The 14,731-nt window shown below is 40.6% G+C and overlaps 1 protein-coding gene across 1 annotated transcript in view; it reads right to left on the bottom strand.

Moving 5' to 3' along the window:
• Window positions 1-14,731, bottom strand: part of LOC145399709 (glutamate receptor ionotropic, delta-2-like) — a 119,569-nt gene that overhangs the window by 100,291 nt on the left and 4,547 nt on the right. The window contains exons 2-4 of the mRNA XM_080272255.1: window positions 6,792-6,914; window positions 6,406-6,626; window positions 4,433-4,561 (exon numbers count right to left, since the gene is read on the bottom strand). Of these exons, the coding sequence (XP_080128381.1) occupies window positions 4,433-4,561; window positions 6,406-6,626; window positions 6,792-6,914 (473 nt within the window). The remainder of the gene's footprint in view (window positions 1-4,432; window positions 4,562-6,405; window positions 6,627-6,791; window positions 6,915-14,731) is intronic.

Raw genomic sequence — 14,731 nt, 5'->3', positions numbered from 1 at the left:
GGAAGTTGTTGAAGGCCGTGAGGAGTATGTATGAGGGTGCTAAGGCTGCAGTGCGTGTGGATAATGAACTGAATGAATTTTTCTTTTTGAAGGTTGGATTGAGACATGGTGTCATGTCTCCATGGTTGTTCAAACTGTGTATGGATGGGGTTGTAAAAGAGATACAAGATAGGGCAGTGGATCGTGGAGTAGCCCTAGTGAGAGAGGGCAGTGCTTGGAAACTTCCTGTACTGTTCCTTGCAGATGATACTGTGTTGTTAAATGAAGACGAAGGGGAGCTGCAAAGTTTGGTGGATGAGTTGGGCAGAGTTTGTAAGAAACGGAATTTAAAGGGGAATGTCGGGAAAAGTAAAGTTATGGTCGTCAAGAGAAGTGAAGACAGTGAATGTACAGTGAGCCTGGAATAGGAGGAAGGGGAAAATATGAGTGCGTTTAAGTACTTGGGTAGTGTGATAAGTAAGGATGGAAGTTTAGAGGATGAAGTGCTTGAAAGGGTGGAACAGGAAAGAAAAGTTGCTTGTTCCTTGAAAGCAGTGATAAGAAACAGGGAAGTGAGCATGGAAGTGAAAAAGCTACTGCATGACAGTATTGTGATACCAACCCTAACGTATGAAAGTGAAGCTTGGACTCTGTTGGAGGGACAAAAGTCAAGAGTGACAGCAGTGGAAATGAGTTATTTGAAAGGAGCATGTGGGGTCACATGGAGAGACAGACTGATAAATGAGGATGTGAAGGTGCACTGTGGTGTGGATGTGGATGTGAAAGGAAGCGTTAGGAGAAACACACTGAGGTGGTATGGACATATGGAGAGGATGGAGAAAGAGAGACTGACGAGGAGTGTATGTGAGTTAGAGGGGGAGAGGGAGCGGAAGACTAAGGATGAGAGGGAAGGTTGGAGTGGAGAGGTATATGAAAGAGATGGATGTGAGCTGGGAGCAGGGCGATGAAATGGCAGGGGACAGGGTGACATGGAGGCGATTTGTTTGTGGCCACCCCTTACAGGATTAAGGCGTCTGCCAGTATATAGTTACTGTAGATAGGTCTTTGATGGAAAAGTTTCTAGAGAAGAGAAAGAAGTTGTATGTGGCCTTCATGGATTTGGAGAAAGCATATGACAGAGAAGACAGACAAGGAATGTGAAAACCATGAAGAAATGAAGTAAACTGGGAGTTGTTGAATGACCTGAAGAGTATGTATGAGGATGGTAAGGCTGCAATGCATGAGGATAGTTTCCATCCGAATAATGGATTGAACCAGGGACGTTTCATTTCTTCATGGTTGCTCAGTCTGTATATGGACTGCGTTATAAAAGAGATACGAGTTAGAGCAGTGGATGTTAGAACGACCCTAATGAGAGAGGGCAACTTTTAAAAATTTCCGGTACTGCTTGCAGATGAGAATGTATTGCTAAGTGAAGACAAAGGAGAACTGCAAGGCTTCGTGAATGAGTCTGGGAGTGTATGTAAGAAACGGAACCTAAGGGTGAATATAGGGAAGAGTAAAGTTATGGACTTCGAGAGAAATGAAGTCACTGAATGTAGAGTAATGCTGGCGGATGAGGAAATGGAAAATGTGAGTGCATTTAAGTATTAGGTACTGTTATGTGTAAGGATGGATGGAGTTAGGAAGAGATGGGAGGAGTATTTTAAAAGATAATTAAATTTTGAGGAGGAAAGGGAGACTGAGGCTGTGGCAAAGTAAGGGTGCAAAGAATAAATGTGTTGGGAGAATTGAATGACTCTTTGATCACGAGGGAGGAAGTGCTGGGGGCAGTAAAGGAGATGAAAACAGGGAAAGCTGCAGGTTTGGATGGGTGTGCTGTGGAATGCCTGAAAGGTGGTGGAGTGACTAGTGTTGACCGGTTAGTAAGATTGTTGAATGTGTGCTTTGTGAAAGGTATGGTGTCAGTTGACTGGGCAAGTGCTTGTGTGGTTCCATTGTCTAAAGGTAAAGATGATAAGTATGAATGTACTAGCTTTAGGGGTATTAGTCTGTTGAGTGTTGTAGGTAAGGTGTATGGTAGAGTGTTAATTAAGAGAGTTAGAGAAGGTACAGAGAGAGTAATTGGTGATGAGCAGTGTGGCTTTAGGAGAGGGAGAGGATGCATGGATCAGGTGTTTGCTATGAGACAGGTGTGTCAAAAGTATTTAGCGAAAGGCAAGGATGTGTTTTGGGCATTCATGGATATAGAGAAAGCATATGATAGAATTGATAGGGAGACTTTGTGGACTATTTTAAGATTGTATGGACTTGATGGTAGGTTACTAAAATGAGTGATAAGTTTTTATGTAAATAGTAGAGCGTGTGTAAGAGTGGAAAATACTGTGAGTGATTGGTTTCCCGTGAGAGTGGGGCTCCGGCAGGGATGTGTGATGTCGCCTTGGTTGTTTAACATTTACATGGATGGTGTTGTAAGGGAGGTGAATGCAAGAGTTTTAGGTGGAGGTCTCAATCTGGTGAATGTTGATGGTAGACAGTGGAATCTGAAGCAGCTGCTGTTTGTGGATGATACTGCACTGGTGGCTGATTCAGAGGAGAGATTGAGACAATTGGTAGAGGAATTTGGCAGTATGTGTGGAAGGAGGAAATTTAAAGTAAATGAAAATAAGAGTAAAATGATGAAGTGTACGAGGTTGGTAGATGGTAGGAGGATGAATATAGTTTTGAAAGGTGACTTGCTTGAGGAGGTAGAGTGTTTTAAGTATTTAGGGTCACATGTTGCTGTGGATGGAAGAACAGATGCAGATGTGAGGTTTACAAAGAATGAAGTAGGAAAGGTGTTGGGAGGAATGAAAAAAGTGTTTAGATGTCGTTCACTTAGAATAGATGTAAAGAGAAGGCTGTTTGAGGGTGTTATGGTACCGACTGCATTATATGGGGCTGAAACATGGAATATGGGTGTAGCAGAGAGGAAAAGTTTGAATGTAATGGAGATGAGGTGTCTGAGGAGTGTGTGTGGAGTGATGCGTATGGATCGAGTGAGAAATGAAGAAGTGCGAAGGAGAACTGGAGTTGTTCGGGAGATGGCTGATCGAGTTGAGCAGAGGGTGTTGCGATGGTTTGGACATATGGAGAGAATGGATAATGAGTGATTGGTGAAAAAGATAACTAGATCTGATATGAAAGGTGTCAGGCTGAGAGGAAGACTACGAATAGGTTGGATGGGCAGTGTGAAGAGAGCATTGGATGCGAGAGGGATGTCTGCTGAGCAAGGAAGAGTGACTGTGCATGGGAGAAATGACTGAAGAGAAATTGTGACTGAATAAATGATGACACAGCTCTGAGAGGATATTCTCCCGTATTTTGTCTGATCAGCTGATCAGGTCAGGTGTGGGTAAAGGGATGGGTCCATTATGATGTGGCAGGGGTAAACTAGCTTTGCTGTCGGACCCTGCTGCAGATGTCACTGATTGCACTGTGCAGTTGACCCTCGTGCGGTGTGATGCGGTGAGGATCTGTCCCTTCTCCCCTTTGGGGCTAAGAGGAAAATAAATGTGTTTGAGTGGATGAGTAAATTTGGAGTGTGTCGTCCTGTCACGGCTACCTCCCATTCCTTGGGGGAAGCACCCTAGGTATATAGACAGATAGATAGATAGATAGATAGAAGTTTGGGGGATGAAGTGTTTGAAAGGATACAAGTATGAAATGTTGCTGGTTCTTTGGAAGGAGTGATAAGAAATAGGGAAGTGAGAATGGACTCAATAAAGTCGATACATGATAGTACTGCGATCCCAACTCTAACGTATGAAAACGAAGCTTGGACTTTGTTGGAAGGTCACAGGTCATGAGTGAGAGCAGTGGATATTAGTTATTCGAGAGGTGCATGTGGAGTTACACTGAGAGACAGACTGCCAAATGAGGAAGTGAAGGAGCCTTTTGGTGTGGATGTGGATGTGATAGAAAGCGTGGGAAGTTTGGAGAGGATGGAGAGAGAGAGAGAGAGAGAGAGAGAGAGAGAGAGAGAGACTAACGAGGAGAGTGTATTTGAGTGAGGTGGAGGGGGGAGAGGGAGAGGGAGGCCGAGGATGAGATGGAAGGAAGAGGTGCAGAAGTAGATGAGAGAGTTGGGAAAGGAGTAAAACTGAGGGGGAGAGGGGGTGATTTTGTTTCTGGCCACTCCTTACGCAATTAAGGCGTCTGGCAATAGATAAATAAATAGATAATTGCTTTCGACACGGCTTTGAAATGGTGTAAGAGATGTACAGTTCCCCTTACTTTTAATTACTTTAGCAAGACCTTGTTTACTTTTGACACAGCTTCACCAAGGTCCTTAACTAATGATGCAAGATGTTAACATTTCGAACCTACTTGAAAAGTATTCCTTAACACTTCACTAACACCCTCTCATTTCGATCTGACACAGTTTCAAGACAGTTTTATGGAATGCCTGATCACTCCTTTGCAGCTACAGTATACCCCGCCAGTGGAATACCTGCTGAATTTTTCAGGGAAAAGCTGGGTGTCAGATGAAATAATTAAACCTCGGCGAGGGTCCCAGGAGGTAACTCGCACTGGCTTCGAATCCAGGGCACTATAGGGCAGCTCCACATACACACTGCACCTGACAACATGAAAGAACAGAGATAGTTGTGATATATTAATACCTTTACAGTGATATCGGAAGAAGAGTCTGGCACCTGCAAGTGCAATTATGAGAAAAAGTTCCTCAACACTTCTCTCACAGCACTGTGTCCTTCCTTCCATATTTCTCTTTTTTTTTCCCCTAGACGACAGCGAGTATCCTTCCTTCTCATATTTCTTTGTGTGTGTGTGTGTGTATGTGCTTCATGCTAGCATCCCAAAAATAGTTACTGTAACACCTTCCAATGCCACTGGCAGCAGTGTCAGCGAACATTAGTTCATGGCTGCACACGCTGCATCTGTCAACATCTGAGCACAATTGTGATCAATGGTTCTTTATCAGTGTTACTGGAACAAGCGCCTTTTGAATAAGAGAGGATGGAGACAGGAGGGATACTGCATGAGATTTTGGCACTGTACTAGAAGACACAGGAAGAGTTTGTATTGGAAACTCACTGTAAGTGAAGTAACTAGAATTATTTTTGAAAAGACAAAGGACAATTCAGAATTATTCCAACTAGATACAAAGTACATTTGAATTAAAGGTAAGGTGGTGGAAGCACAGTACAGTTTCAATGAGTCATCTGTTTGATGTGGACAGCATCTGAGTAGGTGTGTTTGTAAGGAAGTTATCTGACATTTGTCAGAATATGTAAAAAAAAACATCATAAATGCTTCTATAGCTTCAACAGTAACCTTTATAACATGATTATCAACACTCAGAAGGCTGTTGGCCATGTAAGCAATATTCATTACAGGGGAAGTCAATGCACTGCCTGAGACTTCCTACCCCGCAAAATTATAACTGCCAAAAATATTGCTTCCTATGGGGATCAGAATCCTTCCTGCCGTGAGATGACAAGTTACTGAGAAAAGACTGATTAGAGCTGCACAATGCTTATCACATTAAGCACACATTTATTTGGTTAGTAATGGATGAGGTACATTTCAGCATCCTTCAAGATGGTCAGGGTTCAGGTAGTTTTCTACGCAAGCTGCTCTAGATCATAATTATATTACAGAATAGATCAGTGTTTGAGCACTAGTTGGGTCAGCATAATGGAGAAAACAGCAAAATTAATAGTGAGCTTTACGGAATCCTAGAATTTTGACTTCTGCAAAAGGAGAAATAGAAAAAAAGGTGTTAAACTACATAAGTGACATCTCAGATACTGTAAGTCTGGATGATAAGGAAAACAATTATATCTTCATAAACTGGTTAGCCATAGTCAGAGTGTAAAGAGTTCAGAATATATAACTCTGGAAATTCGAAAATTAGACATTTTCGTACAACTACCACCTTTGTAATGGAAATACGGGTGTTAAAGGATGCTACAGAATAATGGCCGACATCAGTAGACCAAGACAGATGAGTATAAGACAGGAAAAGATATCACCTGGACGAGAAATGTTTCATGATGTTTGAGAAAAGGCAAGAAATATGCACGTACTATAGAAATGTGTCAGACAAACGCCCAGAACATCTCAAAGGTTGTTACTGGGGAAAAAGTCCAATCATAGGGAATTGGCGTCCTCTGCCCTGAGGATTCAAAGGTATATTATAAAAGGAAAGAGCTTTAATGATCTTCAACAGATAAAGAACTTTTTTAATTAGTCCAGTGGGAAAAATAATTTTGGTATACACCTATGTACAAACAAAACGCAAATATAAAAGCTTAAGAAAATTATCTTAATATGCCTTGCGTATATGTAAGAAAAACAGTAGAGTCACCAACCAACTCTTTCTATTCATTCACAGTTCGACAATATTTCAACTTCTTGAAAAAAAACATAAATATTCTGAGACTATTAATTTAACCTTACCGTTTTGTGTCGGCGTGAGAGAATAAGACGAGCATAGAGTTTGTCATGGAAAGTGTTTTAAGGAGGTGGTGGAGGCCGTAAAGCGTGAGGCGGGTGAGGACGAGAAACCTTGTTGACCAAACCAGGAGGCGAGCCTTAAGGGACAACTGGGTGAAGGCAACAAAGAAAGCTGGATCGTCACTCACCACCACCACCGTCACAGATCCCAAATTCTGCTGCAGCTGGTGACATCAATGGGGTAAAGATTACACAGATTTGGGTAAAAATTACACTGATCTTGGTTAATGAAGGTTAGGATACATTGGCTAGATTAGGTTGCCACTGGCTGAAATGTCTATCAGAAGGCTAGTAACAGAAAACTTAATTGGTATGTGAGAGTGACCTACCTGGCGAGCCTGGCTGACCACCTGGGACAACTGTGCCTTTGTCATGTTAGCATCCTGGTTGTCCACACCCACCTCAAACTCAGCCACACCCCACACTGCTCCGACATCACCAGCGCTAACAAACTTCATTTAGAGACTGCATTAGTAAACTTGACGATCTGACTTTGCTTTTTGTCACATCTTATATTGCCAAATATATCAGTGTGTATTGTTCGCTAGAACAACATTCTCTGTATTTGGCAGACCCTCCAAAAAGCCAACTAAATTAAATAGAAATATATATTTCATAATCTAGTATGTCACTCATTAGGAGGGATTAGAGAAAGCAGAGATGGAGTTCGAGAAGCAGTTAATGTATGCCCACCCAGTTCAAGACCAACTCAGAGAAAGATTTCAGATAAGCACGCCGCCAGGCCAATGGGCACCATGGTGACTGGTGTGCAATACATAAAAAGAACATAAAAGGGTAAAAAGAACATAAAAGGGTTCCCCAAAAGAAACCATGTAGACTTTCAACTACAATGGTCGGGTAACATTGCCTAGCATCCAGGTAGACGCAGGGAAACTTGCTTTAGCCACCCTGGGGGCTCTAATCTGGCCCAGTTCTCTTATCGGTACGAGTGACTCGGAGGCTAATATGCTCCTACACTAGCCCTTGCTTTGAGTAAAACTGCACTTTTCTAAGCTGACGAAGTCGTGCAACATTTGCAAGGAATTAGAAGTAAACAGCCTTTGTATCAAAAGTTAATAGTTGTAGATAACAAGCATATGGCTCTTCACGTTATTTGTTTATAAACAGAAGTGACAGTTGATATAGGCACTCTATTTACAAGAGGACCAGGTCATATCATGTTAGGATCATAGTGTAAGGCTAGCTTAGCTTAGGTTTTTAATTTTGGCACGGATTGGTTCAGTTCAGTTAGGTTAAGCTGAATCAGGTTAGGTCGTCAGGTTAAGTTAGGAGAGACTATACCCTTTTTACTGTAACTTAGTCTAAAAATCCCATCTCCTCATTTTTATTACTAAGCAAAAGCAAGAGATTAAAACAAGAAAATTATGCTAATCATGAGGCAATGCTATGGAATGGATGTGGCGCTACAGTCTTGTCTGATTCTGCCAATGAACTATGTGAAATATGATGCAAAAGAACAATAATCCGGGCAACGTCAGAATCACCGACCATTGGTTAGTTCTAGATTTAGTTAAGTAAAAGTAATCATCTTAGACGACTGTGCAATTCTAAAATGACGGACAGTACGGAAATGTGCCTGTGGGGTGCAGTATTCTGTTCTGTATACCATTTTTGCACTGTGTGCTAAGTGTGATTTTGCCAGGATGATCAGTCTTTTTTTTTTTTTTTTACTATAACCTAAGTAAATCTATCCTAACTTAACGGATGAACCTAAATTACTAACAAACTAGCCTAACCTGATATGAAGCAAATAAGCCTAACGTAGACTCCTGAATTAGAAAAAGTACAAAAATGGTGCACGGAACAGAAATGTGTTTCGGTAAGGTTACGCCATAAACTACCTTTGAGTATCTATCTCTAATGATGATAACAGATATCGGCCACCGCGATGCAGCTCCCAGGACAGCATGAAGCGCCTCTGTCTCCCCAATTCCTTCATGGTCGCTACCTTTGGAGGAGTTTGTTATTAGAATGATGAAGCAGTGTCAGTAGGACGTCCCAAACAATACCCCACTATTAAAGTGCCGGCACACTTGCTCCAAACATGTGATCGACAAGAGGAAATGAGGCTCAGGGGTCCGTTCAATGTTCAGACTCAGATAATGAAGCGGTTCTAACCCAGTGCTTCGTTTCATCTCGTCAGTCACATGTTTCGGAAAAGTGTGCCGCGCCTTTATTTTTATTTATTTATTTATTTATTTCATTGTTTTATGCATTGGGAACACCTGAAATCTGGTGTATGATTTTTTTCTATATTTAATTTATTTTCCTTCTATATATTCTACGAAACAAAAGTATTGTAGAGATATACAGGATTTGTCTGTACACTACTCATAAAACAGACAAACATTCTGAGACAACAGACAAACATTCTGAGACGCAACTTTGTTTTTGATAACGTTGCTTCTGGCAGACAAACAGTATTATGCTCATCGTCCATACAGCCTGCATTCCCACGAAAGTAAATGCAATAACTTGATGATCCATAAGTATAGTACTTCCACTTTTACTTGGCCTTGATTGTATATTATTTCACGTAGCTCAGTGGCAGGAAAAAATAATGGTATGGAGCTACGTCTTTAACGTTGCACTTCTTCGCGACTAGCATCATATTCTACCGTTAATCTCATGTTATAATTCATCAGTCAAGGATATGGCAATATTAGGCCAACTTTAAGTAAAAAGAGTATAACAAAATATTTCATCAAAACAGTTGCAGTTAAGTGTTTTATGCAATTATTTATATTATTCTCTTCCAGTATTTGTGGTAGGTGGGGGCGCTCACCATCCACTTGATGCTGTCGGGTGTCTTCCCTTCCTCTCCTCCATCCTTCTTTCCTTCCATCCTCTTCTGTCTTCCTTTCCTTCATTCTTTTCTTGTCCTTCTGCCTACGGGTAACTTTACACTTCTTCTTCTGTCTTTCTTTCCTTCATTCTTTCCTTTTCCTTCTGCCTGTGGGTGACTCTACACAGAGTGACAAGCCAAATGGTTTCCTGTACACCAGGTAACCATTTACTACGGTGGGTGGTAACCATATAACCAAACTTTGGCGCCTGGTGGTTTAGTGGGTAATTATTGCGCTCCAATCGGATTGAGCCGGTGAAGGTTTATATTTAAGGGGTGGTTGGGGTTGATTGCTCATGTAATGCCACTCAGGGATGAGTGAGGTTGGTCACTCTCATCTTACATGTCGGGACCAAATGCCTAGCCCCGGGCTCCTACGCTCCTCATGGGGCAATGTAGGATTGGATGATGGATGGATGCATGGATTTTCTTCCATTATCATTTTTGAGGATATGCCACTGGATAATGCCTACAGCCTGATGCTGTTTTGTTACCCTCTCTTAAACAGAATGTCTTGTTGATAAATATTTAGTACATAATATTTTTTGTTCATTTTAACGAGGTGTAGTATTGGTGTCTCGTCTTCAATACTGAGTTGAAAGAAGCGATTAACACTAGAATGCCGCAAGACGCTAAAAAGTGCTGTGGGAAGTCCGTAGGGCCGAAGTATTGTCTTCATTGCGAGCTTTAAGAAGCGATTAACACTAGAATATGATGTTACTCAAGAGAAAGTGCTACGGAGAGTATGCAGGACTGAAGTATTGTCTTCTTCTGCCTCTGAGCTACGTTAAAAAGCTGCAAAAAGACAAACATCGCCAAGTAAAAGTAAATGAACTCTAATAACACAGAAGACATAAGCTGTTATTTCTGTTCTTATACTTATTTTTAAATCGTGTTTATTGCATTAAATTTGCATATTCCACACTTCAACTACCCACGAATGGGTATTCGAAATAAACACAGAAATATCTAACATTTGCTAAGCTACTATTACGTAAAGGGTATATAAAGGAAACTTTGAATAGCCTGATTTATCAAAGTGTAATTACAGTTTAAAGCATTTGAAACAAACTGAAGTATCTATTATTTATCAAGTTATTATTACTGTTGAACAAGAGTATCTGAAAAAAAAAAAAATCTAACATTTATCATGCTATTATTACAACTTAGACAAATTTAAACATTCTGAATCATCTACGTTTACATATATAAGTTTATTATTACACCTCAAAGTTTATAAGACAAACTCTGAATTACCTAATATTTATCAAGCTACAGTAATATAACAAGAGTAAATGAAAGAAACTTTGAATTATCTTACAACTATAAAGCTATAACTACTAGAATGCATTAACAAAACTTTAAATTATATATCAATTTTCAATTGACGGAGCATTGTGGTGTGGATGTGGATGTGATAAAAAAAAGTTAGGAGAAACACACTGAGGTGGTTTAGCCATGTGGAGAGGATGGGGAAAGAGAAACTGACGAGGAGAGTGTATGTGAGTGAGGTGGATGGGGGGGGGGGGACGAAAAGCAGGGGGAGGCCAAGGGTGAGATGGAGGGATGGATTGGAGAGGTATGTGAGAGAAAGGGGTGTGAGCTGGGAGCAGGGCAGTGAAATGGCGAGGAACAGGGCGACACGGAAACGATTTGTTTGTGGTCACCCCTTAAGGCGTCTGGTCATAAATAGATAGACAGATCAAGCTATTAATACAGTTTAGAGTATTTGAATCAAACTTTGATAATGACAGTTATTACAGTTTAGAAAATTTAAAAAATACTTTGTATTATAGAACATTTGTCAGTCTACTAGAACCACTTAGGTAATTATTTTTCTGCTGCTGCTGCTGCTGCTGTCAGTATACTGACATTATACAGGGTGGTTTATAACGCTCCCGCTTCCACCCCGACAAGAGATTTCTCGTGTGTTGTGGGAACTGCTCAGTCATTGCTTAAAGTATCTACCCTGCAGCATTTTGTTCATTTCCTACTTCCACTATCATAGCCACGCCCACATCAGCTGACTGATACTCATGAGTTTCTAGTGGAATGTTACTTACGGGCACAGTATACAGCACAATAAGCTACTTACGTTTTGGCAGCGGCACGTGCTTGGCAGCCAGTACAAAGCGAGTTGCCAGAGTCACCACGAGCACCTGCACACTGCCTTTCATTTCTGCAATCCAAGCGTGACACAGACGAATGAAAAATTGATAAAGCAATTAGCTCCCACCTTTAGCAAGTCGAGGCGACATAATTTTTGTCAGTGTGTGTGTGTGTGTGTGTGTGTGTGTGTGTGTGTGTGTGTGTGTGTGTGTGTGTGTGTGTGTGTGTGTGTGTGTGTGTGTGTGTGTGTCGCCAAATATTTCGAAAAGTTGTGGACGATTTTTCACCAAACTTTCAGGAAATACCAATTGATTTGAACAAAGACGACCAAATGCCAGCCGCCATATAAATTTACCTCCACCAAGGAGGTTATGTTTTCACCCCTGTCCGTTTGTTTGTTTGTTGGTTGGTTGGTCTGTGAGCAAGATTACACAAAAACTACTAGCCAGATTTCCACGAAACTTGGTAGAATAATGGGCCTTGGCCCAGAATAGACTCCATTAAATTTTGGTGCGGATCCGGATAAAGGTGCGGATTCAAGATTTTGATATTAGATTAGACTCGACTGCATTAAAAGGAACTGCATGTTGGACCTTGGCAGAGGTATGCGCCCTACTGAGTGCCATTCTAGTTTTATATGGATTGACTTTTTGTGAAAAATGGTAACTGAACTTGAGAGTTTTCCAAACTTCCTTTAAACCTGATTTGTCAGTAACTTGTACAGTACCTTAGCCATTAGCATTTTGGCATGCAATTAGAATTCAGCCCTAAATACTTTTTATTATTATTATTATTTATTACTTTATTATTATTATTATTATTTATTACTTTATTATTACAAATTATTATTATTATTATTATTATCATTATTACAATTATAATGAAATTTTCCCAAAAATCCAAGAACATCATTATCATGACCAATTTCCCACGAATTTACAAATCATCATTATCATCATTAATATCACCATCATTATTATCATGACCTTTTTCCCACTTTCCATGAACTATCATCATCATCATCATCAACCATATAAATAAGTCATTCTCTAAATTGTGTTTAAGCAGTCGTCAGTTGCCTCTCTACATAATCAGTTTTAACTCTTTGAAATCCAGTAACCTATTATGCATTTCTTTATCTAACTGTATTTAGACTGCACTGTATGATCCAGAATACGATTGGAACTCTTATTCTTGTCAGAAAAGTGAATCTGGCAGTGCGACAGTGAAGCCAAGCAGTGTGAATGGAAAGGTGGGCAATTTGATTGGAAATTAGGCAATGTGACTGAAAAGTTATCTGTGGTAGTCCTTTTCTAACTGGTAGATTTCTTCCATTTTACTATAGTTAAGTCTAATGGAACAAACCATGGAAATTAACTGAGAAGGGTTCAGATATAAAAGTAACCTTACGAAATAACGCACTTCAGCACCGTGCTTCGAATCTGGAGAATTTCGAAACTGATCGTGTGCAAGAACCATATAAGACCTCATGCAGACCTCCCTCCGTCCAGAAAGCATCCGATCCTCATCTAAGGAAAGACCGTGGTGGTGAACCTTACATAACGTCTGTGTGTACTGTACAATTGGAATTAAAAGTTGTCCGAGAGTCTGTGAGGGAGACGGTACACATGGACTCAAAACATAATGCTTGAAAGTCAAAAGACAATGTACATACACCTCTGTTACCACTGACTTTTTTACACAACATTTTCCCAGACCGTACCTGGATCTGGCGCAGTTACTGGTCCTGGCTGCACCTCCATTTCACACAGTATTTTTCTTCCAGACTTTACCCCCATCCGAAGCAATTATTGACCTCAACTGCACCTCCACCTGACAACCATTGACCCAAATTACAATTCCACCTGACACAATTATTGGCTCCAACTGCATCTCCATGTGACACAACTGTTGACTTAAACTGCACCTCCATCTGACCCATCTATTGGCCCCGACTGCACCTTCATCTTACACAATTATTGACCCAGACTGCACCTCCGTCTGACAAAAATATTGACTCAGACTGAACCTCCATCTGACTGAACATTTTTCCCGGACACCACCTACATCGACACACATTTCTTCTGGACTGCACTTTCCATCTGACACAATATTATTCCCAGACTGCACCTGTAACCCTTCACTACCGATGGCAAATTATTATTACTATTAAGAGAGCATTTTAATTAACTTGGGCCAGACCTCAAATAGTGAAGCAGTTAACCCGCCATGTGCCGGCTATTTTTAGCCCTATGGGTCACCCCAGTGCCGGCCATTTGTCTACGTTTTTTTTTTTTTTTTTGGCTAAAATGATAGATTTTGATGTGGAAACAACGAATTTCGCCATTAAAATGCTCACCGAGGCTCGGAAATGCGTTTTATTGAGTCCTGCATACTCGTTTACAGGTATAACCGCTATCTCATGCTCACCACGTACGTGAGAGAAAGCCGTTTCTATGTAAGGTATACAGTACTCAGGTATTTATGCTGGAAAGGTATAGCAATGTTCAGTACATTTTTCTGATTACTTATTACTTCAGCATCTATCACAATTTATGTGTCTTTCTCTTTGTGAATGCATTATCTTACACATACTTGAAGATAGGTACAACCTGACCATTACGTACAGTCCTAGGACTTACAAGAAGGTATTTACAATTGACTTCTCTATATAGTCCTTACACTTACAAGAAAATATTTACAACTTACACTTACATGAAAATATTTACAAAATGCCTTCACTATGTACAGCACTGGGTGAGGAACACACGCAGAGTGAGGCAGAGTGAGTGTGAAGGGGGAAGCGAGTGAATTTATGGCCTTGACAGCCTGGGGGATGGTAGAGGAACAGTTACCTTACATGCCTGCCAATTTTTACCAGCAAATCTTGAAAAATGCGATCACAGTGAAGTTTTTTATTTTAGACCGTTTTATAACGGCACTAGCAATGGCTGCAGCATTATGTCAGACCGTTTTAAAACGGCACTGGCACTGGCTGCAGCATTATGTCAGACTGTTTTAAAACTGCACTGGCACGTGGTGGGTTAAGGAAAAACCACATCCAACTCCAGTTTGGGAAGCCTATTCAATGATTAATATAATTATTTGCTACAGTCTGGGGAAAATGAAAAGATCAGTCAAAGAAAAGCCTATCATCCCGGTTCCATCTGAAGAAAATTTACAGCAGGCGAAATACAGTGAATATCCTATCTGTACTTGTGTATGAGTGTTTCAGATGGTTCGATTTCTCCACATGTATTCGTCATACTTTGGGATGAATGTCATGTCTTTCTG

Source organism: Coenobita brevimanus, chromosome 50 (assembly GCF_032717465.1).
Source record: "Coenobita brevimanus isolate Jiangsu-jjx chromosome 50, ASM3271746v2, whole genome shotgun sequence".
Taxonomy (NCBI): domain Eukaryota; kingdom Metazoa; phylum Arthropoda; class Malacostraca; order Decapoda; family Coenobitidae; genus Coenobita; species Coenobita brevimanus.
This window is presented reverse-complemented; position numbering and strand designations above follow the sequence as displayed.